General features: G+C 36.3%; 1 protein-coding gene across 2 annotated transcripts in view; it reads left to right on the top strand.

Annotated features, from left to right (window-relative positions):
• CNTN3 (contactin 3) overlaps positions 1–27,880 on the top strand; it is a 332,828-nt gene that overhangs the window by 73,053 nt on the left and 231,895 nt on the right. Inside the window, exon 2 of one of the 2 annotated variants that reach the window (XM_012477072.2) lies at positions 13,874–14,008. In XM_012477072.2, coding sequence (XP_012332495.2) covers positions 13,954–14,008 — 55 coding nt within the window. In that variant the 5' untranslated portion in view covers positions 13,874–13,953. Of the gene's footprint in view, positions 1–13,870; positions 14,009–27,880 lie in introns of those variants that run through there. The other variant, XM_064361917.1, reaches the window with a different exon arrangement.

The raw sequence follows: 27,880 nt of genomic DNA, 5'->3' as shown, positions 1-27,880 counted from the left end.
CATTCTCATTTTACAGGTGTAAAATTTGAAGCCTAAAGAAGTATAAGTATTTAGGTTGGTGCAAAAGTAATTGTTGTTTTTTGCCATTAAGTTCAATGGCAAAAATTGCCACATATGTTTAACTATAAGTCATTCTGCCTCTTAATACATTTAAAAATGTTTATGACCCCTATTCTTAGTGAGAAACACACGTAATTTTAGGGCTCAGTGCTTACATACATTGCACTTCTACGGCATCATCTTACAAAGCAGTGCTAACTCATTAAATTCAGTCTATCTGAATAGTTTCTGTTCTATTGCATTTCATTTGTTTAAGACAAAAGCCCAACATACAGCACCTTAAATAAAACACAACCTACAGTGTGAAAAACACTGACTTAGAAACTTAACATAAAATAAGATCTTTGCTGTATTTTACAATAAAATTAATTAATTCTTTAAGATTCCATGTTTAAAAAGATGGTACAGATAAGATTTTTACATCTTGATGTATGCAAATTACATGAAATCTGTGTGCAAATAATGAAAAAATAATAAAGTGGGGATATGAGGGGCTGAGTGGAGCTATAGACAACACAATGGCAGAATATTGATATGTTTTGAAGTTCAGTGATGGGCATGGGGGCTCATGCTGTTCTGTTTACTTTTAATTTGTTTGGAATTTCACATGGTGAACAGTCAGTCTTCAAAAGTGGGTCCACCGAGCTCTTAGATCCTGTTTTCCCATAAGGCTCCTGGTTGTACGAGAGCAGGACAAGTGAAGGGTGGAGTGTGGCTTTTCTTTGGTAAAGTTGTGAAGAGAAAGTAGCCAGGCTGATTTCCCTCTGGCTGATTCTGCAAAGATGGAAGCTGATTCTCCAGTCTTCTGATGATGCTAAGCTGCTCTGAAGTTGGGTTTCTCACCTTGACATGATTGTGGTACTAAATAGAGGTATCACTAACCCCTAACCCCTATCCCCTAGGTTCCAGTAGCTCATCTGTATCCCTCTCCACCAAGTGGCTACCCAAAACATTCTCAGATATTGTTGAGTGTCTGCTGGGAACCCAGGTCACTCACTCTCAGTGAAGAATCTCTGCACTAGAGCTTAAAAATATTACTTCACCTTGCATTTATGCCTCTCTAGGCTTTGAACAAAAATACAAAGCTTCAGAGAACCACTTTCCTCCCAAGCCTTAGGGTAAACCAGAAATAGATTAAACCAAATAATAATACTCAGGGATTGACTAGGAAATACCATATCCAGGTAGGGTCATCTGTATGAAATTGGGAATGTTGATTAACATTTTTCTACCTCAGTTATGTCATCTGTAACATGGGATTAGTGGTAGTACGTTCTCTGTGACATAACATATGTGCGTATTTATAAAAGCTGTTAGAATATTGCCTGGTGCATGTTCAGTATTGAGTGTTTGCCATTGTTATCTACCTGCCACCCATAGTGCCAGAATTGTGGTTTGGATATCTTGGGGAGTCAAGTGATTCCCTGAAGTGCTGCCTTAGTATCATATTTAGTTATTAGTGTCCCTAAATGCATCTGAGTGCTTTGAGCATGTTTGCTTGTATGTTTAGCCTAAGAGAGCTACCTGAGTAGTTTCAGAATGAGTTAAGAGAAGGAAGTGTGTTGGTACTACACAGTTGGTTTCCAGAGCTCCTCAAATTGTAGTGACTCTATAAAATCCAACTATGGTTTCTAAATTAATTTACCTATGAACATGAAAATACAGCACAGGCACATAGGACACGCTGAGTGTCTGGTCCCTGGCCAGGCCTCATTATTTCTGTGACCTCTTGGAGACACTGATAAGGAGCCTGACAGTTCTCCAGAAAATGCCTCCATCCCAGAGTCAGCTTCTCTGTTTTGGCCATGGGATGGAGGTAATCACTTCTCTTTTCTTTTCAGCATTCTTTCGACCTTGCTCATGTGATTTTGGCTAAGGTGGAATCACTACCAGGTAAGTTAATCGTGAGAAGACTCTTCCCTCTAGAAAATCAGAACTTTTTCTTCTTATGTTTTGAATTTTCCTTCTCATTTTATGAATGCAGTAGTCCCGCCTTATTTAAGGTTTTATTTTCTGTGGTTTCAGTTACCCAAGTCAACTATAGTCCAAAAATATTAAATGGAAAATTCCAGAAATGAACAATTCATAAGTTTTAGATTGCATGCCATTCTGAGCAGTGTGATGAAACATCACACCATCCTGCTCTTTTCTGGCTGAGGAATTGAATCCTCTCTTTGTCCAGGGGACCCACGCTGTGGGTGCTCCCCACCTGTGAGTCACTTAGGAGTCATCTCAGTGACCCAGTCGACTATTGTCAATTGCAGTGTTGTGTTCAAATCACCCTTGTTTTATTTTTATTACAGTATATTGCTATAATTGTTCTATTTCATTATTACTTGTGGTTGTTCATCTCTGTCTTATATCTAAATTAAACTTTATCATAGGTCTGTATATATAAGAAAGAATAAAGTATACATAAGGTTTGGTAGTATCTACAGTTTCAGGCATCCACCAGGGGGTCTTGGAATGTATGCCCCACAGATAAGGTGTACTATATGCCCAGGAATTTTCCAACTTAAAACCATTCATCATGGTTCTCTCTTTATCTACTACCCATCTCTAGCCACTGTCCCATCTCTCTCATTCTCACTTATTAAAAGAATAGCTCATTCTGTTTCTGATTCCTCACCCATTATTTACACGTCTGCCAACCACAATGTGGCTGATCCTTCCCAAACACTCCACTGAAACTGGACTTGATAACATCACAAAAAACATTTATTTAGCAAATTAATCCTTCCTTCCTTCCTTCCTTCCTTCCTTCCTTCCTTCCTCCCTCCCTCCCTCCCTCCCTCCCTCCCTCCCTTCCTCCCTCCCTCCCGCCCTTCCTTCCTCCCTCCCTCTCTCCCTTGTCTCCCGTCTTTCCTCTCTCTCCCTCTCTCCCTCTCTTCCTTTATCCCTCTATCCCTCTCTCCCTCTTTTTCTCTCCCTCCTCCTGTTTTTTCTGTTTCTTTATGACTTAAAAAAATTTATTGACGTAAAGTTTACATACCATAAAATTCACTCTTAGTGTACAATTCTGTGCCTTTTAGTAACTTCGATGTTTGACTACCACCACATCCTGTTTTGGAATGTTTCCATCATATTAGAAGGAACCCTCATGCCCATTTGCAGTTATGTCTCATCCCATTCCCAGCCTCAGGACATGTATCTGTTTGGATGTTGTCACACTCTTGCAGAACTGAACACTCTGCACCCTTAGCTCTCCTAACACAGTCCACACGTGAGTCACTCTGGGCCTCTCAGAATGTATCTTTTGTCTTCTTCAGAAGGGAGCTCATCTTCCTCTGCCCACACCCTTAACCGTTGAGCTTCTCCAACCTTCTCCCTCAGCCCAGTGCTTTCTGGGTTTCCCCGAGTCATTTCTCTCACTCTCATGAATCACTTATCTGTGCTAGATTTTGCCAGTGTTCTGTATCCCTGTACTTACCTCCTTCTTTGTCTCCTAGGTAAGCTGACTTTTTTCTCTAAGAATTACCTCCGATGCTACCTATTCTAGGATGGTGCTATAATGTCCCCCATTTTAAACATCGATTGTACTTCCTGTCTGTAACTGTACATGGAAGAATCAAAACTCAGGAGATGTAAACCCTAAGTCAACTTTCTAGTCTTTCCTGCCCCTTATGGGAGTAGCCCCCCCGACTCCACTTCTGACAATGCTTAGTCAGTTTCAAGCAAAAAAATTACGACGTACTGTCTTACGTAATAGTTAAAAGATAAAACTTGATTTGAAGGTGAAACTAATATCCCTCCCTGGTCCTAAGCTGGTGCGGAGGGAAAGTATACAGTTCAATAAATTATATTTTGGCTTCTTTTCTCACCTAGCACACCTACACTCTTTCCTCCCAGCTGGTTAATTCCAATTCTACTAAGTATTTTGCCCAGAAGAGAAGAAAGGAGATCAGCAAGTTGAACTTGATGGATCCTTTTGTAGTGCCTTAGCATCATGTCACTTTGGACTTGCTAGAAGTGCAGAACTGACATTTTCTTCCAATGGTTCTTTCATGGGTTCACTTGAGATTCCCAAAGACTGGAGACATTTCCGCCTCAGTTCCCTGAATATAGTGCTACACTCTCCCTCTTCCCCACCCCAGCTAGTCACTTCCTTCTTTCTCAGCCCGGAGAAGTCCATAGATAGCCTAGCTTTCCTCTGTAAGGTCTCTTTTTCCCAGCAGGGGGTTCTCTTGCTCAGGATGTATAAGAACCACAATCCAGAGGTGCTCACCTGTGTGTATCTGGTGGGTGCACAGGAAACATCATGTATTCTGTGCCCCTAACATCTTTGAGAATCCTTTTCCTTCACCAGTTGCAGTACTCTATTTGGCTCCAGCGTGCTCTCATTTTCATTTAGTTGTCTGATTTAGTATCATCCCAACCACTGCATCCCTCCAAAGGCAGCTTTCTGTGGTCTCCTTGATCTGTAACCTTAAAGTCCAACTTAAAGGGAGCACCCAGCTTACTCGCTGTGAGGAAGAGTTCTTTCCAAAGACACCCTTTTCTCAAATCCTCTACTTAGTCTCTGGACACCTCTGATGTGCATGAGCCACAAGAACCAGGCAAATGGTTTTGCAGGATCTCCCTTGAATGTTTGCACTTCTTTCTGGCACCTCCCAACTTCACATCAGCATCCTGTTACAGATCTCTGTCTTCCAGTCTAGAATATCTTATTAAAATATAGTGTAATTATATTTATGTCAGTGTGCTACTCGAGAGTGTAAGTGCCTTGAGGACACAAATCTATTTTAAAATATTCTTCCTCTGTGCTTATAGCTGACATGCTGCAGGCACTCAGTGAATTTGAGTTTTCCCTCAAGATCCCTCTCCTTCTTCCATGATTATGAGGTGAGGAGCAGAATGGTCTGGGCTAGTGTGCAATGTTAGAACTCAATGTTGAAACTCTACTTCAGCCAAAAAGTTCTCGTTAGCACTTTTCATTTCATTTACCTTTTTCGACTCGACTGTTACAAAAATATTGTTTAAAGATTTTTGACCTTTTATCATTTTAGGAATAAATTGGTTTTTTTTTCTTTTAAAATGTTTCATTTCAATAATTTATACCACTATGAACACTAGTTTAATAAATGATTTTACAAATTTTGTGGCAGATGACTGATGCATTATCCCTAGTGGTAACCTCTCAGTAGTTTCAGAAAAACTTCAAAATAAGACTGGTCTCATTTAAATAATTTACTAAATAATAAGTAAATTGTTTTGATAACTGTATAAAAACATTTTAATTCTAAAAGTGAATTATAACACCTACATACATGTCAAACTAAAACAAAATTTATTCTTTGAATTACCACCGTTTTCCAGTTAGAAAGAGTTTCTAAAGAACACGCAACCCAGCCAGCTTAGGTAGTGACTATGCAAACAAAATTTCAGTGCCATGTGTTGAGCTCTATACTGTGAAATAATTTAACCTGGAAGATACTTTACTTTTCTACTGTTAATTCATTTTAAAAGTTTATTAATGCTTTGGATAATAGATATATATGTACAATGAATAATATATAAAATTTTTGAGAGACTGTATAGTGAAAATTGTTATCTTTCTATTCTCTGTTGCTGAGCCCACAGTTTTCCTCCCCAGAGATAACTGCTTTTACCAGTTCTCATATATCATCCAAGAACTATTTTGTATAATTAAAAATGTATATGCTGTATACATACTGTATACAGCAAGTTTGGAGACAAAATACCCACCCAATTTTTTTGCACACAGTGTTTTGTTTGTGGTTTACTGTGTCTTTGAAATATTATCATTTAATTCCAAAGAGAGTTGTTGCATTCTTCTACATTAATGCCTATTATAGGGATGGTGCATTACTGCAATGCATGTGCAGTGGAATTGCTTTTTTTTTTTTTTTTTTTTGAGATGGAGTCTCGCTTTGTTGTCCAGGGTGGAGTGCAGTGGCACGATGTCGGCTCACTGTAACCTCTGTCTCCCAGGTTCAAGCAATTCTCCTGCCTCAGCCTCCTGAATAGCCACCATTCCCAGCTATTTTTTGTATTTTCACTAGAGACAGGGTTTCACCGTGTTAGCCAGGATAGTCTCCATCTCCTGATCTGCTCACCTCAGCGTCTCAAAGTGCTAGGATTATAGGGTGTGGAGTTTTTTATGTTAATAGTCAAGTCCTTTCCCTTTACAGAAGAGGTAAGTGAAATTACACTTTCAATTGCCAGTTACATTAATACAGACCTTTAAAAATATATAAAATATCAGGTTATACTTTATGGTTCTCTAATGATCTGATTACTTAAGCATTCCATTTGGTATCTATTGTGTGGGGAAAAAATGTTGTAAGTACACAGTTTCCATATGTATTTCTCTTTGACAGATTTGTTCACCCATCTGTGTCTCTATTTCATTATCTGAAAAATGAGGGTGATAACAATGATCCCCATGGGTGGTTATGAGGATTATAGCAGGTTAATATATAGGAAGCACTTAGAGCAGTGCCTGGCACATAATGGGCACTCCATAAAAGTTAGTGATTATTGCATTACTATTTAGTTTCCTTCCTGGTATTGCAAAATTGTCTTTGCAGAAAAACATTTATATTATATTATGTTATTAAGCTATTTTTAAATCCTAAGTAAATATATGGTAGCAAGGAATGTTGTTATGTAGACTTAGGAAAGGTCCATTCTTCTTCATCGTACAAGGAGGTCTGGAATAATTTCCCACTGAATCAAAGGGAAGGAAAATCTACATACCCTTTATAATAATTTAACTTTGTCTATGTTCATTTTGTTTCATGTTTAACTTGGAAGATGTCATGAAAAAGAATATATCACAGAAGTTGCTTATCATTTAGTTTTCTTTTCATCATTAAATATAGTAAGACCCTAAAGTCTAAGTCCCTTATATGTGTAAAGGTTATTTTCAGGGAAAATATGACACATAAAAAATGTTATAAAAAGCCACCTTAGATTCGGCTACCTTGGAAAAACATTTGATAGTGCTGTTCTTTTTCAGGGATGATGACTTGCTTTCAAAATTTTGCAACACTGTTGAAACTCGAACTTGCTCCTAAACAAAAGTCTTGTCTTGAAACATGCTCCAAGGGGTGTTATTGCAGTCAAGTAGTAGTCATCCATGATTGCTGAGAGGCTTGTAAAGCAATGTGCCCTGGAATTGACCAAGTTAATTTGAGGTTTAAAGCAAAGCAAGAACATTGAAGCAAACCCTTTGTCAAATATACTTAAAAAGTCTTGACATATTATCTAATATTTTGAAGCATGTCGGTTGGTATGATTGGGTAACTGTGTCTTGTCCCTTCAGCTTGCACTTGGATGAAACTAGTGGAACCAATTGAAAAACAGTTTTGTAATTTTTTTCTGGCATAGCATCAGTGATGTTGGTCTTGCCAGAGATCTCTTTGAGTTGAGGATAAATTGAAAGAAGCTCTGAAACCAACACATAGTATCTCAGAATATTCTGGCAATATTTTTGTATAGGTGCCCCATCTACTGCAATGTACACACAAGAGCTCTGATTCTGTTTGCTGCTACTTAGGTCCACCGATTGCTGGGAGACCAAAAGCAAAAATTAACAGAATGTCAGAGATGACATGCCTCAACATATAAAAACAATGTCATAATTTAAACTTCTTTGTCAAGTTTTTCAGCAGTAACCTTCTCAGGAATATTTGTTTCTTCGAAGAGGATTTTCCTTCTCTTCAATTGTATAGTTTAGATTTATTTCCATTTTCATAAGATGCTCATTAATTTATGCATGAAAAATAAGCAAGAAATATCTTAATATACACGCATGAACACACATATCTATTTAGGTATACACATATATACATATTATTCCTATGGAAAAGAAATTATGTTTCAGTGCAATAAAGCATGTAGTACATGCAGGTTGGCTTATGTCTGTCTATGTGTATTTGGACTACAGAGATAGATGTGTTCGTACATTTGGCTGATTCTAAAAAGGAACCTTAACCTACAAAAGGTTACAAATCACTATTTTTTGAAGATTATAGTCTAGTTAGAGAGAAAAGCCATCATCTATATAATACAGTAGAAGGTATTGGAGTGCTGAGGGTCAAGGGAGAGAATACGAAGTGCTGTAGGTGTCTATAGGAGCACGGGATGACTTTCAGCTGACATTCACCCTATTTGTAGATTGTTCTGCTGTCAACACAGAAATGTGGGTATGGAAGGTAACATCAAACTGGGTGCATTATATTCTTCCCTCTTTGCTGCTGAACATTTGTGAACTGCAGGAAAGATGGGGGAGTTCATCAAGAATTTTGGATTTGGAGCCCAGAGTTCATGTGACTTTCATCACCTGTCTGGCCAGTTTTCAGCAGTAGGGAGGCAGGGTTAGTATGCAGAATGGATGAGCTACATCTCTGGAAGATGTGAAGATTGTGGATGAGTGAATGATTGAGTGATTATGAATGAACAAATGGGTTATGTGATGCATGATTTCTGGTCTGATGGGATACACATTCTCAACAAGCCAGTACAATCATTAACTAGTTGACTACCAGCTAGTGTGGTTGCATACCATGAGAGTGAGTTAATGTAAGTTCTGAAAGATTCACAATACAACACCCATAGTTATCAAACTTTTGTCTATTAATAATTGAATATTTTAATATAATAATTGTCTTTAGTCTGCTCGAGTTTTTTTGGTGAAGATTAGAAATAATATATATTCATAAATATAATTTGTTTCTAAAGTATCAAAATTGGAGGTGACTTTTTGTGGATGTAAGAGAGGGTGATGTATTAAGCAGTCCTTTTAGTTAAAATTGCTGTAGGGTTTTTCTCTTTTGAGAAAAAAAAATGCTTGTTAGGTACATGTTATCTGAAAGAAATGTTGCCAAATCATTCTCATACGTAAACTTTATCCACATAAAGAAATGTAACTCTTAGTATTTGCCAAGATGACATTCAAGGTTGTCTGTATACATTAAAAATAATAATACATATCAATATTTCATGATATCTGCCATCTTAGTAGCAGTTTTGTAAAGTATATGACAAGCCACAAATGGTTTCTTCCTTCTTTTAGAGCAACCAGGAACAACTATTTAGGGCATTTTTGGTTTTCAGTCCAAGGTCTAGCATTTTTTAGCTCAGCTGACATTAAGAATAGATAGTACAGTTGTCAATATGCACTAAATTTGGGGGCTATTTAAAGATTGCCGTGAGAACGTGTTGTGAATATATTAAGCTTTAGCCCTTAAATGCAAATGTCTATTAGCAGGGAAAATTCTAAAGGGTATCTAATTTTTCTTTGGCTTAAAACATTCCTGTGAATAGTAGAATTTTCTTATTGTAGCAGATGACATTTTGATTTGTATTTGTCTTGCTTCAGTAGCTTCCTTTATATTTATTTTAGCTTTGTGATTTCAGAAGTGGGACGAGCTTTAATGTGTCCCTTCTCTCCATGACGATACTTGGCAATGCTGAGAAGTCAGATTGTGATTGTATTAATTACCTTCGTTATTTATAAAGTCAATGTCCTACTTTAACATTGATTAAAAATAAGCAACATAATTTTAAAAATCTTCCTGAATGACAGTTCTTTTTAACCTCAAACTTTATACAGTGCATGCATGTGTGCACATAATAAATGAATATTATATGAATATTAACTTTTCCCTTAAATCAAACTCTGTCTATTGTTTTTTAGTTTCTATGAATTTGTGGGTGAGCGTAAAAGTGGTATGTTGCAAAATGTGTTCTCTTTTCATCTTGTGAAGGGTGAGTTAATGTAAGTTCTAAAAGATTCACAATATAACACCCATAGTTATCAAACTTTTATCCATTAATGCAGATTATAATATGTCTACTTTGAATGTTTATTTCAAATATGATTTATCGCCTCCCTGGTTAAACTTGCAGTTAACCTTTCAAGGGCTTTAATCTGAGACTAATACCCTTAGCCAGGCATACAGGATTGACCTCCATACGTCTGCAGTCTCATTTCATACCACATGCAGCTTTGCCAGGTGTCTTTCATCTCTTTAGCCTTCTTCCTGTTCATGCAACCCAAAAGCAAGAACATACCATGAGCACCTAAGCCACAGGGCCTTTGCATATTCTGTTTCCTATGCCCAGAGGTGATTGTTAAAATATTTAACCAGCAATAGGGCATGCATACTGATCAATCCAAAGTGACATGGCTAGAGCAGAATTCTGGAAGCCCTCTACTGAGCCTTTTCATTGGCTCCAGAGAGGTGTGGTAAGGTCTTACGACAGCATGGAGATAGGTAGTAGTTGATGGAGGAGTAGTGTCCAGACATTAGCTACTCACAGGCCTATCTGCCACCTCATAAATCCATACCAAGTACTTGTCTACACCAGGAAAATGTCTTCCTTCCCTCACTGCAGCACATCCACACACCTCATTATGTCATCTCTTCTTTTCTTCTTCTGTACTCCACTTCTTCAGACAGGCTTTCCCTAACTGTCCTGATGAGGACTGTTCTCATTTAGGCTTGCATAGAAACATCTGCCCCTCTATTGTACCTTTCACAGTGGGCAATTTATAAATACCTCGTACTCATTTAAACAAGGTGTCACTCCCAATAGCTGACACACTCCAGGAGTACGAGGACACTCAGTCTTCTGACAATCCCATCACCACCTTTACCTCCCTCTAGAATTGTAATCCCAGCAGCTAAGAGGTACTTAATAATTTTTTATTGAATGAGTTTTCAAAAATAATTTGGAACTTCTTGGAAACATTTTTATGTTTTAAATATAACCAGTGTACATGTTATCTTGGGAATGCATTGTTTGGAAGATAACGTTTTTTGAAAGCAATCACCTTCTTTATGCCTTTTTAGACACTTTCCTGAAACAATTTTCAAATGGTGGCCAGATCCCATGCTGTGACTTATCCTTTGGTTCCAGTAGAAATGCTTTTCACTCACTTGTCCAGTGCAAAGATGTAATCTCCTGAGTAACTCATTCACTGTTCTTAAAGCTCAGCAAGAAACATTGCTTGAAGGCCTCCTGTAAAAGGGTATTTGGAACATTGGAGCAACCAGTGATGAGTAAACTGAGGCTGAGTTCTCTCTTTAGCTCAGTAGCGACTAAAACAGCTGAGTCAGTAGCAGCTGCTGAGTCAGAGATTTATCAATCAATCTAGTAATTTACTCTTTATCTTATTTATAAGAGTGTATAATATTCTCTTTTCCCATTTCAGTATTAGGGCACAGACCATGTATTTTTTTTTTTCCTCCAAATGACAGGGCAGAGCTTTACATATTTGTTTGAATAGTTTTTGATACTAAGGATGAGGATGATAATGACAATGTTACTGCAGAATTCTTTGCTAGAGATTCTCCTTCCTTTCCTAAAATTCTCAACTACCTATTCTAAGTCTGTTATTCTGTTATCACCAAATTCTTTCTAAGTTAGATTTCATGTATACACTGGATAGCTATAACCTTATCAAGAAAGGAAGTACCAGTTCAATTAATGTACTCCTCAAGCCTTTCCAGTGGTTGAACCCTTGTCCCCAGACTTTAGTGCATGTTACTATCATTTCCTAGTTTCTCATGAGTCTTAGACATATATATGTATGAAATTAATGTATCTTGTGTTTCACATGCTTTTTATGACTAGTTAGCATTGTATTTTATTTGATAATTTAAAAAATATTCTTGGTTTTCTACTATATCTATCTATGTGTATATGCATGTTGGTGTGTTTCATCTTTCTCATGATTTTTAGACCACAGTGTCTTCAAATGCATGATTAGAAAACAAACTGTGGCTGTCAGTTATAAATTAAATCTAATCTAGAAGGATTTCAGTTATCATTTAAGTTAGTAATTGAAAATAATTATGGATACAGGATATGTCATTGAGTGAGCAGAAGAAGGAAGCAAGGCAAGATACCTGAGACCCTTTGGTCCAAGCAGGGAAAATCAACCACTGGAAAGGCTTGAGCAGTATAATGATTGATTGAAGTGGAATGTGTGTCTCTTCCTCATATATTTTAATTATTCAATAATTTTGTACGTACGTCACCTAGGACCTGATGCTATTAAAAATAACTTCAAAAAGCCTGTTTTCTATGCACAATGTAGGAGACACTACATGTGCCCTACTCATCCTCTTGCCTTCATCACTTCAGTGCACACACCATTTTTAATAGCTAGCATATGCATTTCTTTCCTTTTCTTTTTCTTTTCTATTTTTTTTTAACATCTGGAGTTACTTACTGCCCTAGTAGGAGGTTACAAGTATTGGGCAATTATTACTGTCATGGGAGTTGGTTTGTGAGTAACCTAGCTGCCTTGCCCCTTGGCAAGAATAACTCAGGGATAATGTTTGGATGACTCTGAGGCATATGTCCTATAGGAATTGGACTTCCAGAGTTTATTCTTATGGGAATAAACTCCAGTTATTCATGGTGTTAGGAGGCTTTATATTTCACCCTTTCTAGACTGCCTTCCTTTTCTTATCTTACTTCCCTATCCTGACTGTTTTTGTCCTTCAGTTACCAAGTAAATTATTTGCACTGGAGTTCATTTTGTCATGTTTATGTTGTGGAACTCAAACTGAGACACACAGTTTGCAGCAATGGGGATACTGAAAGAAGGTTAAAGATCAATGGTACTGTAAGTTGTTAACCTGCAGTCTTAGAGCAGTAGTTCTCAATTGTATTTTCACCTGTTTCAGATTCCAGTGGACCTAGAGAGAGTGATGCCTAATGCTTGGCATTCTAGCCACAATTCCATCTCTTACATCCTACCCAAGAATATATATTAGATTGCAGGCACCCAAGAACATTATTATAGGAATGATGACTTAACATATTATTTTAAGTACATATTTTTCAAGTTGTGATATTTTTACTCTTTGAGTTCTTATTATTTGTGATGTACTTAATATCTAATTGCATATGCCACATGTCAGGAACTCATTGTTGAGAACCACTGTCTACAGGAGGTTGAGTTCTCTCTTTAGCTCAGTAGTGACTAAAACAGCTCAATCAGTAGCAGCTCCTGAGTCAGAAAGTTGTACCTGTTCCTTTACAAAACTTTAAAGTCATTAATTCCCTGTGTGGTACCAGCTGAGTTTCAGGAGTCCAGAGAAGATTGTCCTGATTTTAGGTGTGTGTATACAGTCTACTTGATCATTAACCATGCAGCTTAACTAGTTTTAAGTGGCCATTCAAAATGACACAAGACTTTAACATAATTATTTCCTCTCAACCAACATATTCAAATGTCTGAAAATTCAAGAAAGCAAAAAAGAAAATGGTTTCATTTGCAAGGTTCTCAGACTGAACATTTTCTACCATTAGCATTTTAAAATTTGTTTTACACAGCATATATAATTGGGAGCGTTCTGCAGTTGTCTTAAAATAGGTCTAAGAAGGACATTGATAATGCTATCTATAATTTGCATGCTTTACTAGAAATTCAGAAACTACAAAAATTAACGCTTCAAGATATTTGCTTATTTGACTCTATTAGTTTTGTCAAAATGTTATCATTAGAGAAAATGGAAAAAGTTAGAATGTTTTCTTTCTTGAAATCATCTAGCAAAAATTTTAATTGATATGTTAAAATTTAATATTTTAGTATTGATAAACATCTAATTCTATAAGATCACTTCCATCTGCCTATGAGTTACATGTTTTGTAAGTATCTACATTTTAAGTGTCCTTTATTTTGTATCAAAACGGATTTGTTTTATCTGAGGATTTTCAGTGTCTCTGAATGAGAAACAGTTTTTACGAAAAGAAGAAAACCTTTTTTTAAAGCAGCTATTCTGTTTTTTTTTTTTTAAACTAACTGCTTTGTACATATATTTTACAGATTAAAGGATTTACCTGAAGACAAAGCATTCTATTCATCAGAGACTGGACAAGAGTAACTCTTGCTTTTGGCAATTAAAGATGATGTTGCCTTGGAAACAGTTGATCCTGCTTTCATTCATTGGCTGCTTAGGAGGTAACAAAATCCTGTATTTTTTAAGTTGAGGTTAGAGGTATACACAAGTCATATGCTTGCATAATTTTAGGATGTTGAAATAAAATTCTACCAATAACAAAGAAAAACAAATCTTTTCCCCACAAAAGGAAAATGCAATTCTCTAATCCAAAAATTGGGTTTTTGTTCCTCCCCTTATTTTTGTAATCCATTTTTATTTCCGTAGCAAATATGCAACAACCAATATTACAGATTTACTGTAATATTATGCTTTTGGTATTATGAATATAACATCAAAATTTGAGCATGTTAATTTGTGACTTTTTTTTTTCAAAGAAGCTTGAAGATGCAAGATCTCACATATAAAGGAGAATATAAAATTAAAGAGTGCTGGTATTTTTATATGCAAATAAAAACAATACTGTTTTATTTTTAGCAAATAACTTATCTAAAGGACCAAAACTGAATATAGATACAATTTTCTTTTTTAATTTGGGAAAATTTGAAATTTAGAACAAAGTAGAGAGAAAATAAAAAGTCTCATCTTTGACACATACAAAAGCAACTATTACAAATAATTTCTTGTATTTCCTTTTGTTAATTTAATTTTATTTTTTCTAGAGAAATAAGTAAGTGAAGAATTTTTTGAAGATAGTGTATTTACAACTTAGATTTTATTTTATTTTGTTTTCCCTCTTTTTATGATATTCTCGAGCACCAAAAAATTTGAAACAATAATACAATGAATGAATACATCTGTAGGTAACATTTAGATGTAGCTATTGTACCATTTTACTGTATTTCTTCTCTATATATGTGTATGAATATGTACTTACTCCTTTTTTCTATCTACTTATTTTTGGCTAACTCATTTGAAAGTAAGTTATAAAAATGATCACTCCTAAAAATTCAGTACTCATCTCCTTAGAAGACCACCTTTCTACATAAACATAGTTTTTTCATGATACCTGAGGAAACTAACAAAAAAGTAGCTTGAGACTTTTCTAAAAGGAGGAAATCAGTTTGGAATGAGGCCAAATGGAATAGTCAGGTAAGACACATGTTATTTAAAGACATGAATAGACTGGAGTAGACTTTTGGGCTCTATGTCAAACTTCAAACAGTCTTCAAATATTTACATGATAATATATAGCAAAAATCTGTAATCAATAGTAGTTATAGATGAAAACTTTTAACTTTTAAAAGAATGATTTTTTTTGCAGTTTTTACAGATTTTACTCCGATGCCTCAATTTTGTTTCTAAAACGTTTTCATTGCTACTCATCTAACACCGAAGAGAAAAGGAATAGTTGTTCAAAATTTTCTGACTTTCAAATGGGCTTTGGAAAAATTTCAGTAAAATGTTTTATTCTTGGAATCTTTTCTTCATTTATAAAGTTTAAAATATAATTTCTGCCTTAGGAAAAGAAGCAAAAGTGACAGAAAATATACTGCAACAGTATTATTGTTTATGATAGTAAAATTTGTAAAAGCAATCTTGAAGTTTTTTAAATAGGTGAGGAGACATACTCAGAAAGATGGGTAATTGGGTTCTTATTCCTCTCCTTATTTTTTTAATCCATTTTTATTTCCATAGCAAATATGATGACATCTGATATTTAGAAAGAGGAAGACATACTCAGAAAGTAGAAGTGTAGCAAAAGAAAATGAGATTAGCTTTTAAAAGATTTCAAATTTTTAGTTGTAATTTTACATTATGTGCAAATTGTATTGTGGTTCAGCATTTTTGAGAAATGTTTTACGTATTTATGAACATATATATAGAAAAAACAATGTCCGTTTTAGTAAGATGGGAAGACATCATAAAGAATTTAAAGGTTAACTTATTCTCTAGATATGGTGGTAAAAAGTTATAAGGATTTCTAAGGGAGAATTGGATTAATTTACATGTGCCAAACTATATATAATCATACATATTTGCACATATATGTACATATATGTTTCAATATTACATAATTATATGTGGGGATCGCGCCAGCGTTGAGACCACTCAGTGTCCCCGCCATAATGGAGCTTGAGCCCGGACACGTTTCTCTCCCCCTGGAGGCAGTCGAGACCAGTGAAAGAGAGATTTAATAGAAGTTTGAGTTTGCAGAAGCCTATTTCTGGTCCACTGACCTAAAAGGCTGGGTGAAGGCTGTGTGGTTTTACTAGGCATTGTTTCTTGAAGTACCTGCTCTGGGCTAGTTTTATGACTTTGTTTACCCTCTATTGATGGGTCCCATGCTTGTTCCTGTGACTGCTATTTGCAAAGTTAATGGGTCTATCGCCTCTCTGATGACTTGCATAGACCATTAACATTTTAACTATAGGTTTCCTCACCCTGATAATGAGACCCACCTGCGTGATTTGATTGTACCCATTGTGTGACTTGATTGTACCCATTGTGTGTTTTCTGCTGCCTAAGCTTGTAGCCGGATGGCTCTCTCTTCCCTTTATTAAGATAATGGCATCTGTTCTGATAATTGAGACGGGACTAAGAATGCTTATGTAAATGAGGTGGGGCAAAGAATGTTCCTGTAAAATGAGGTAGGAAAAGATATATATACTAACTCAGTGTACAATAAAGTTGCTGGTTTTAGGGCCAGCCCTCCAGACTCCAGCTGTCCTGTCTTTTCTTTTCTTCCGCGCACTCTATCTTCCAGGTATTGGGACCCTCTTGCAGGCCAAGAGACCCCGGCAGACGTGCCGCTCTCACCGGCCCCCGACAATTATACATGTAATTATATGTAATATGTTGACTCCTGAACTTGATATTTGCCTCTTTACAGAATTAGAAATGCAATGGAGGCCTATGTTCATATATATATGTATATATACACTTAAGCCTATTATAATTGAGACAACAGATCATACTATATGCAATAATTTAGATAATCTTCGTTAAATCATTTTTTAAAATTCTCAATACTGTAATTAAGGATGAAATACATGGTCACCAAGCATAAACTTTGGCTTACTTTAGTATTGTAGATTTAGTCATGGACAACACATGCCTACAAAATTCACATATTTGGGCTGCTTGTTTTCACACTGATAGTTGCAATGCATGCAAATACATCCCAAGACTACTGACACACGTCTTTAAATGCGTTCAGTCATAACATTCATCCTGTTCTATGTCATGCAAATGTGAATGAATTTCTGTACTAGTCTTCCCTTAATAGTGATTAAGGAATGCTTTGAAAGCAAAATAAACTTTTCAAGTTCTTCCTGAAATGATTGAATAGTATTTTTTATTTGGTTCTAATAGCACCACTTTTATAATCGCTTTGAAAATGTTCAAGAATGCCTGTGGACTGCCATTAGTCTCAAAACATATTTGGAACTTTGTGAGTTTGTGGTGTTGGATGTGGCACTTCGAGTAAGCAGTTGTCATAAACTCAAATGGCTATCATTTCTTCTATAGTATTATACACAGTATAATATGATTTGATAGCAGTGATACCAGTGGAATGGAGATGTCACTGATCCCTGCTTATAAATCTTGACTTCCTCCATGTTTTTACAGATAAACTTACTTAAATCATCCCCTCTATTCCAGCAGCCTAAATCTTGAATTGCTTTTCATTTATACCATTTAAATCTTGACAGTTTATCTGAGTATGCTTGTGAGAATCACTAAAAGATGCAAACGTTGGTGTATTTTGTTCTTATAACCTTGATTATTGATAACTCCACATAATGGATATTTTTTAAGCTTCATGGTGACTAAGAAGATAAGTAGGGAACTTAAAAATATATATATTGCAAGTGCTATTAAAGTTCAACAAACACGTAAGGTTAAATACAGCCCACAATTTTATTTAGCTTTTAAAATAGTAGTCTCAAAAGTGTCTGTTGATCAGTTAACTGATTCCTGCAAATAAAGTGCTCATTCAAATGAATTTAATTGACTGTTGCCTAAGTGGTAAGCTATCTTAAAGTACTCATTGCATAAAAGTGTTTTTAAATATCCCTGAGCAGGAAGTCTGTTGAAAGCAAAAGAATGGAAGCTGTTATGTTCACAAAGGGTGGGTATCATCTCAGGAGGTCAAGATAGGGAGGTGTTTGCCTAGTGACAGCAACCAAGGAGACGGTTAAAGGAAGTATGGAGAGTTAAATGAAAGGAGACAGGCCGGAACCCAGGGTGAGGTGGGAGAGCTTACAAAAGATTGAACAGAGATGTGGAAGGATCTCCAGTGCAGCAGGATATCATGGAAATTGAAGCAGTTCAGGAAAAGGGAGAGGTGGAAGAAGAGGATGTCTCAGGAAAAGCCACTGAAGCTTGTGAACAGGAAGCCGTGAATTACTGGGATTTAGAGCTTTAAGGAAGACATACTTGGTAAGGAATGAAGAAAATACATTGAGGTCCATGATACTTTGATAAAACTGAATTATACTTACTTACATATACGTATGTGTACAGCTGAGACTAGCACAATATGGGTGTTAGTGTTACTGAACTGCTTTCTGGGTGCAGTAAAGCCAAATATCCACACCAAGCCTTTGCAGTGGAAGAAAGAAGAGTGTTTATTTGCAGTCAGCCAAGCAAGGAGAATCCGGCAGCTCACATTTAAGACCTGACCTCCTCAGTGGCTTATAAGCAAGGGTTTTTAAAGGTAGTGATAAATTTCAGAAAAGCAGAAGTTACAGGTCAAATCGTAAATCAAAACATAAAGATTATACATTGGTTTGACCTAAAAAGGTGAGTATCTTGAAGTAAGAGGAGATGGAGGTTATAGGTCCCTCTCCTAGGTAGATTCTGGCTCTCTGATTTGAGTTAGGTTAAGAAAGTGAAGCTTTGTCTAAAAACTTGGAGTCAGCAGAAAGGAGTGTTAAGGTTAGGCCTGTGGGCATGACTTCCTCTGGGGCCCTCAGGAAGAAAATTTAGAACAAGGAACTGTGGTCAGGGTTCAGTCATTATTTCTCCCTTATCTGAGGTCTATATGCGAGAGAGTCGATTTGGTAAAGGTCTGAGTTACTGAAAAACAGCTCAAGGACATGTATTAAATGTTATCTTTAGTTTCTGTAGGAGCCAGACATCTTGTGACTCCAACTACCTTGGCTATTGTTTTAAGCAATTAGTATATTCTTACTTACCAAGTTGCTCATTTACTTCTCAGGGCTAGCTCAGTGCCTGGAATTTCCCTTGAAGGAACTCAAGATTTTTCTTTACTTCTCTGCTTGGGAAGGCCAACCAGGTCCCTAAGAAGGATCTCTGCCCCATCTCAATAGGTGTACTGACTCCCATCCTCTAGTAGGAAAATCTGTGTATAACTTTAACTCCCCGAAAACCTAACTATTATACCTATAGCCCACTGTTAACCAGAAGCCTTACCAATAAAATAGTTGATTAACACATGTTTTGTATGTTATATGTATTATATTCTGTATTCTTATACTAAAGTAAGCTAGAAAAAGAGACAATGTTATTAAGAAAATCAGGAAGAGAAAATGTAGATACTATTTATTAAGTGGAGGTGGAACAACCTCAAGGTTTTCATCCTCATCATCTTTACATTGAATAGACTGGGGAGTAGGAGGAAGAAGATGAGTTGCTCTTGCTGTCTCAGGGGTGGTAGAGGCGAAAGAAAATCCATGCAAATGTGGACTTGTGCAGTTCAAAGCTGTGTAGTTCAGAGATCAACTGTATTTACATGCATATCTCTGTGTATTCCAGCCCTGCCCATGTTGTAGATGACACAGTGAGGTCTAGAAAATTCCAAGTACTTGTTCAGAGTCACACAGCTTGTTATTGACTCAGTAGGGATTTTTCTAGACTGCCTGAATTTTCATCTAGTGGGCTTTCAGCTGCACTAAGCCTTTTTTCAGTATGGTGTGTTGTACCTTCTTTTGCAGAAAATAACCAAGTGGTCCCTCCTTGGTGGTGGGAAAGAGAGAGTACTGATACTTCTCAGGGATTGGGAGACAGATGTGCATGCACACAAAAACCTAGGTGTGCAGTGGGAGGAGTTGAGGAGAGTTGTCTTTTGAAAATATTTCTGAAGATTTTCAACTTCTAATTGTTCTCAAGGTGAAAAGCATTAACTGAATGGTCAAACACTGGACTTACCCAGGAAGGTTGGGATGCTGAAAGGAAAATGACTTCTTCTAGATAGAGTTGCTTCTAAGTCAAGAAACTTGAAGGTTTGTTGAAATCAACTGGCTCGGAATTTCCTTGGCATGCCAACTGGCTTAGTGGATCAGAATTCCATTCACAGATGGAATTTCATTCATAGATGGAAATGCACACAAATGTGTATTTCCTTTTTACTATGTGTGTGCCATCTTGCCAATAATGATATGAGTTTGATGGTATGAAAATGCTCACCAGTGTGTAAAGAGGCCATTTCCTCATGATTATCAGTTGCCAGTCATTGTCTTGAAGCTTACATACAAATAATGACCACCATTGCTTGACCATCTTCAGGGGCGGGCACTATGTGAGGTATTTTACATGTGTTTTTCTGTAATTCTCATTTCAACTGTGCAGTGTCTAGCTCACACATACTTTCAGTGTTCTGTTTCCTCTGAGTTTTAAAAATTTTCTTTTTGCTTGATATAACATTTATGCCCTATGGAGTGAAAAATCCTGTGGGGTATCCCTTGAGGGTCCCTTCCTCTGTTAATTAGGGCACCCTTCCAATGTTCATTCTTTTCAAACTTCTCACATACCCCAACTCCTTCCTCACATCCAGAAATTCAAAGCTTGAACATAAGAAAATATTCATAAGGAGCATTTCTGCATTCTGTATTACTTTCGAGGCAAAATTATAACTCAAAAAATGGTCACATATTTCAATTTGAGAAGTGGCAGAGCCCCCTGCTCTTCTTTTTTAGCCCTAAGTTACTGTGTCTCTTCTTTTCCCACAGATAGGAATGTAAATACAATTTATTTTCACTTCTCTGCATTTTACTCCCTTTGAATATCAACCAGCACTGTTTTGAGACAATGCATAGTGACAGAACTCTGTGGTTATAAATCTAACACTGGATTCTATTTTAAATAGATATATTTTAAATTTAAAATTATTTTGTGAGAACTATATACAGTAGAGAAAACTGAAGTTATGGATGCATCCCTACATATATAAGCATCTGGTTGTGTAGTTGGATGAAACTATGAGAGAAGCTAGATTCATTTTATCTTTTATGCTATGATTCTCATCATTTTAAAGCAGTGTCACATTATTAAACAACTTTTAGAAGTTATTTGTCAACTGTGGTAAGGAAAAGTAGAGCCCAGATATTTTCCTAAGGTGGCTGATTGTGTAATGATTGCCAGTTTTTTCATTTGGCCTAATACCAACTAATAATGGCTACAAAGAGCATAGTATTAATTTCTTTGAAGAGTGTACAGTGAAAATGGCAAATGACTTCTAGAAATGGAAAGATTGTTAGAATTCATTTCTCTATCAGTAGATAAATATAAAAATGAAGATTATTCAACATCCTTTTTATTGATTAATTTCTTGGTCTGTCAAATTGTTGACAATTATTGGAGAATATTATAACTGCCATTGAGTTACAAATTCAGTTCTCCAATTTTGTATCATTGTGATCCCACTATGCACATGTGATTTCATGTTAGATGGTTAAGACTGAAATATTGGTGATTATGACATCTTTGCTCAACATTCTTAGTTTTGAAAAAATAACTTTTTATTAAATATTAAACACTGATTTCGGTCATATTACATGGTCAATATTTATCACTTGAAAAGAAGGAAACAACAAACCTGATGTTGGCAACAACAACAACAACAACAACAAAAAGTCAAAAAAATTCTATACCCCTAGCTGATCATTAGACCTACCAATATGTTTCCAACTTCTGCCTGGCAACTAAGGAAGTAAGCAAGCTCTTATCTTGGCATTTGACTTATTACTTCTCTTTATACCATCTGGGTTTACTTTATTTATAGGACTAGGGATGACAAAAGTAATATTGCCACCTGTCACTTTAATAGGAGACAATTTACTCCTTTTAACTACAAGGACGGTTCAAAACAAACAAACTTTTTGCACAGGCTGACCTGGGCATCAGCTAATGGTAAGTGCCTTTGTAAGACTGTTTCTTCTTAGGAAGCTGCTCTTTTTTTTTTTTGGACTGTTTACATAGTCATTGAAGACTCAGTCCTTATTTGTGGAAGAACTTGAGGGCTAGTCATGGTGGTGTGAAATGGTGTGTTAACACATGAAACCACATTTCTGGAATCTTGTGACTCTTCAGTTTCTTTACCTCGATAGCTTTCTAGTGTCTGCTGACCTGAGACAGTAGAACATGTAGGCTGCCATTTTAAATGGCTCTGGTTAGTCACTTACTGTTTATTCCCAAGCATGTGTACATTATTTGCTCCTCCAATCCTATAAGCAGGGAAGTTGTGGTGAAAACTGCTATTGGCTGAACTTAAGGTATAAGATGACTCTGAGATCAGTTGCTGCCCTTGTGACATTGATTGGTGTCACTTGTAGACATGGAAGCACTGGTACGATTAAAGTTTTAGTCCAAGAGCACATGAAGCCTGGGAATAGTCTTTTCCTTTTTAACTTTGTTCAGGGCAACATCATGCACTCTGTCTTGTTCTGAAAACTTTTTTGACTTACAGGGCGGTCTGAATATATCACCCAGTAAGTAAAGGTAGATGGCAACATTTGTGTGTTTTTGTGTTAGCCTTAAGCTTTTGAAGCAGAACTCCTAGATTTTGTGTCCAAATAACTTTTGAATTATTAAATATTATTAGAGGATGTTAAAATACTACCTTGCATGACTTCTTCACTCTATAGCAAAATAGAACTTTTTGTTCTTATCCTATGAGTGTGTGAGAGTGAGTGTCTGCACACTTGGAAGGGATAATTAAGCTCAAACATATGTACAAAAAGATAGAGGAGTGATATTAAGTAGAGCATAATTGTGTAGATAATTATGAAGCACTGACTATTGAACAGTATACTGTGTGGGTTTCTGAGTGAACATCTATCTTTTCTTTAAGGAATAATTTTACTGCAGCATATACAGGGCCACAAATGACATGTTTTTTGTTTTTTGTTGTCGTTGTTGTTGATTTTCTTGATTATGCTGCCAAGCAAATGAGAATACTCAGTGCTATGGCCATTATTTCTGTTATGGGAGAAGAGAATGTAAACATTCAGCTAACAACAGTATAAAAGAATCTAATGCTTCTTTTTCTGCATCATGGGGTTTTTGAAAGTTCTTTACTGCTTATTTTGTTGAGTTTCCCATTGATATTACTTTGGTGGGTAATTATTTGAAGAAAGGGTAGAAAGTAAATACTTGCTGGAGAGTTGTCTCTCAATGAAAACTGATCCAGTGGGCATTATACTGATTCCTCCTTTTCCCCGTTTTTTGAAGTTACTGCCTTCCACAGATTAATAGAGACCTTTTGTTTCAGACTTAATACTTCCCTTTATTTGCTCAAACCAGATAACTGAACACAGGTACCAGTATTCACTACTACCATGAAGATAAGAACAATTCCATCCTATTTTTCAGTCCGTGTATATAGGAGGCTTTAATGAATGAAATCATTTATTAGACTGCCTTCCTATACATTACTATTCCTCAGTCAGAGATATTTAAAAGTTTGATGCAACGTTAAGTAAAAAATATGTAACAATAACATCAAATGACATTTATTGCATTGCCACTGCTGCAATGAAAAAATACTGCTATCCTTGCATCAAAACTCCTGTGTTACAGATATCATTCCCATATAACAGTAGAGAATTCAATGGCTCAGAGAGCTTAAATGACTTGCCTAGAGCTAAATGGAATATTAGTGGGAAAAAAAATCATGTCGATTGTTGTCCAAAGTCACTGTTCCTCCTAGTAGACATGCTCCTTCCTAAATCTGGGGTCAGCAGAATTTTTCATAACATGTGCTAGGTAGTAAATATTGTCAGCTTTGTGGGCCATGTAGTCTCTGGTCATAACTACTCAACTCTGCCCTTGTAGTGTGTAAAGCAGCTATAGACAATATATAAACAAGTCAGTGTGGCTGTGTTCCAATAACTTTTTATTTATAGACATTAAAATTCAAATTTTATATAATTTTCACGTTTTATAAAATGTTATTTTTGTTCATTTCTTTGTTTTTCGAGATGGGGGTCTCACTTCGTCACCCAAGCTGGAGTGTCGTGATAAGATCATAGCTCACTATTAACTGTGAACATCTGGGTCTGGCAATCTTCTGGCCTCAGCCTTCCACATAGCAGGGACTGTAGGCCCACCACCACGCCAGGCTAATTTATGTATTTATCTTACATTTTGTAGAGATGTGTTGAATTGAATTTCTGATAAAATGGGGTTATGCCTTGAAGGCTAAAGAAAAAAAAAATGCCAGGGGGAAGAATGACATGAATCAATCCATGATATGTTATTTGGTAAACAAAGTTATTTTGCAAGTAATTATATGTGAATTTCTTGCTGAAAACCATGAATGTCTTACTCCCTGTAGGGTTGAAGTCTATGAATCTGGAAATTGTGCTCTATCTATATGGCATTGCTGAGTTGAAGATTGCTAGACCTTTGATTTTTTGTTTGTAAGAAGGTGAAATTTGACTTTATGACTAAATCTCTGGATTTTTAAAAAATGAAGCCATTTAATTTAAAGGAAGTGTTTTTCTTCCCCTGCAGTTCTTTAATCCAAATTTAAGAAATGTACAAGATAGGTTTGGCCCAAAAGCCACTAACATGTAGCTCTGCAAACCCAAATTCCCAGTATCTATCATAGGTCATATACATATCATATGATTATAGAATTTCTGATTTGCAAAAACTTGAAAAAACAAACTAGCCCAGGTCCTATCTGAAAAGCAGACCCAAAGCTCAAATTGAGATGAAGGAACTGAGATGTGGAGTACGTACAGGCAGCCAGCAGGTGACTGATTTGAATCCTAACTTTAGAAGATTGAGATTAAAGTAAGAATTCCTTGTTGATTATTTGTTAATCAAATTCATAGTTTGCAAAATTATTTCTCATGGATTTGTGGATGTTTTGTAAAAATATTCATTCCATGGGAATAGTTAGAATTGTGCAAATGCTGACCCTTCTTGAAGGTAACTTTAACCACAGTAAACATTCTTAGAGATGTGAGTAGTGAAACACCAAGCAGAACTCAGCATTTTTATTTCATTTTGTTTTAATGTCTCAGGCAGCTGTGACTTTCAAATAAGTCATTAAAATGCAGAAATGGGACTTTAGCACTCCAAAGTTTGCAAAAGATTACTATTAGGGTGTTATTGCTGTTGAAAGTGCTATTTTTGTATATACTTTTGTGAAGCTACTCCTGTCTTGTACCTGTATTGTTGGTACTCAGAAGGGAGTGCACGGGGCATAGGTGACCAAGGATCTGCAAACTGCCTCGCAGAAATAACTGCCTAATGACAGTAGATGCCTCTGTAAGGACACAGTCAGGGTGTTTCATTAAGAATCATAGACACCATCATCAAATTCACTTCTGCTATATGTTAATATTTTTGTATAATGAATTATTTTACAGTTGGATGCATACATTGCAGTTAGAGATAAGTGTATCTGATTACGGTTGTGTCAGGAAATCCGAAGTCTTTGTGTGATCAACTATACCATTTTGTAAATCAAAACCGTCTGCAATAATGCATGAGTACACACACCTACAGACCCAGGGAGATTCCCAGCCAAATGCTAATTTACTAAGTTTTCATACAACACACACACACACACACACACACACACACACACACACACCCCTGAAATATATATATATAATAGGTATGCTAAGAGATTAGAAGAAGTGTGTGTTAAATATGGTCACTATCTTCTCAAAATATAAAGCCCAGGGATGAGGATGATAAGAATGAAAAACAAGTAAATGTAATATATTATAGGATAATGATATTGGGTTGAGTAAAATGCACAAACATTTTTCTAGGCATTCAGAATGAGGAAGGATTACTACAAGGGAGATAATGAAGAAGGATGGATGAAAGAATTGAGAGTAGAGTTTCCTCAGACTTTCTTTCACAATTTGATAGCTTCTCACACATACTACCAAATGCTTCTTCCAAAATGGTGCTACCCAAAAAGTGTAGAGAGATTTCTATCTAACTCTTCCTCCAGCCTTGAGGATTACTTATTTACAATCTGTCCATTATTAAGGAAAACAGTGAGAATTAAAAGGAGGCCTGGCATGGTGGCTCATGCCAGTAATCCCAGCACTTTGGGAGGCCAAGGTGGGTGGATCACCTGAGGTCAGGAGGTAGAGACTAGCCTGGCCAACATGGTGAAACCCTGTCTCTACTAAAACTACAAAACTTAGCTGGGCATAGTGGCATGTGCCTGTAATCCCAGCTACTTGGGAGACTGAGGCAGGAGAATACCTTGAATTCAGGAGGCAAAGGTTGCACCACTGCACTCCAGCCTGAGCAACAGAGCAAGACTCCATCTCAAAAAAAAGGGTTAAAAGGAGCACCATTTTTTTATTCAGAGTGCTTAATATTCACTTAGAATTAGGTGATTTTGCAATGCAATGTGTGTAATACTGGGCCTGCCATTCCATGTCTATTTTCCCTTCATAAGTTGGCATTTGAGAATGCCCATGTGTTTATTAACGAAATATATATAATGAAGAGGGATTTTGTTCTATGCTGTATGGCACTAAGAAACAATGCTTTTCAAAACAAAATAAAATGTGTTTTTATTTGCCAATATTATAGGTAGTACACAGTGTTTCTCTTCTCCTCCCTAAGACTATAGAGGTAGCAGTTCAGCAGATTTGGGGAAGGCTCTCTTGTCTTCACTATATCTTGGGCCCAGTGATACTCTTTCAATTTTTAAGGTGGTTGTATTTTTTCTTACATTGCCAATGTTGGTTTTATTCCTAAGAAAAGGAAATGAAAGAAATATCTTGCAGTTGTCACCCATTCCCTCCTAAAATAATCTGGGGTACTGGTGGCAGGAGAGAAGGCTTCTAGACCAAAACTTACCAAATTGGGGATAAGAAACCATTGATATTATAATGATATTAACATAGTAGTAGTTTATGTCTAGCATTTTAAAAAGTAGGAGAAAGCATATCGGATTGAACAGAATAAAGTAGAATAGAATTGCATATAAAGGAAAAAAGTAACAGTCCAGCATGCAGTAAGGATTAGTATTATTTGAAGAAATCTTTTTATCAGTTGTATGTTTACTTTGTCAGTTGTATGTTTATCAGTTGTATGCTTACTGTGTCTACAATTAATCATGATAATTACATTTTTAATTATGAATCAATTAAAAATGACAGATGTAAGTAAACCTAGGCAACTCTAAGACATATCCACCTCTCCGCACTCCATAATTCCAGTGCATTTTGAGGAAGGTTGTTGTAATAGTCCATTTTCATACTGCTATTAAGAACTGCCAGAGACTGGGTAATTTGTAAAGGGAAAAGGTTTAATTGACTCACAGTTCAGCATGCTTGGTGAGGCCTCAGAAAACTTACAGTCATGGCAGAAGGCAAAGAGGAAGCAAGACACTTTCTTCACAAGGTGTCAGAAAGGAGAAGAGCTGAGCAAACGAGGAAGAGTCCCTTATAAAACCATCAGATCTTGTAAGAACTCACTCACTATCACTAGAATAACATAAGGGAAAACTGCTCCCATGATTTAGTTACCTTAAAACATTGGGGATTATGGGGATTACAATTCAAGATGAGCTTTGGGTGGGGACACAAAGTCTACCCATATCAGTTGTCCTTTCTGTTCTGCTTCTTTACACCTTCATATCTACCCCACAACCCAGCTTAATCCTCCCTGTAGTCTGGAAATATAAAATCAGGAACCTCGCTTAAGAAAAGAAACGGGGAGAGAGAAGTAGATGGTGTTTTATACACTCAGACATTTAC

Source organism: Aotus nancymaae, unplaced genomic scaffold (assembly GCF_030222135.1).
Source record: "Aotus nancymaae isolate 86718 unplaced genomic scaffold, 86718_ANA_hifiasm-v0.15.2.pri h1tg000046l, whole genome shotgun sequence".
Classification (NCBI taxonomy): domain Eukaryota; kingdom Metazoa; phylum Chordata; class Mammalia; order Primates; family Aotidae; genus Aotus; species Aotus nancymaae.
The sequence above is the reverse complement of the archived record's forward strand: the minus strand, read 5'-3'. Positions and strand labels throughout refer to the sequence as shown.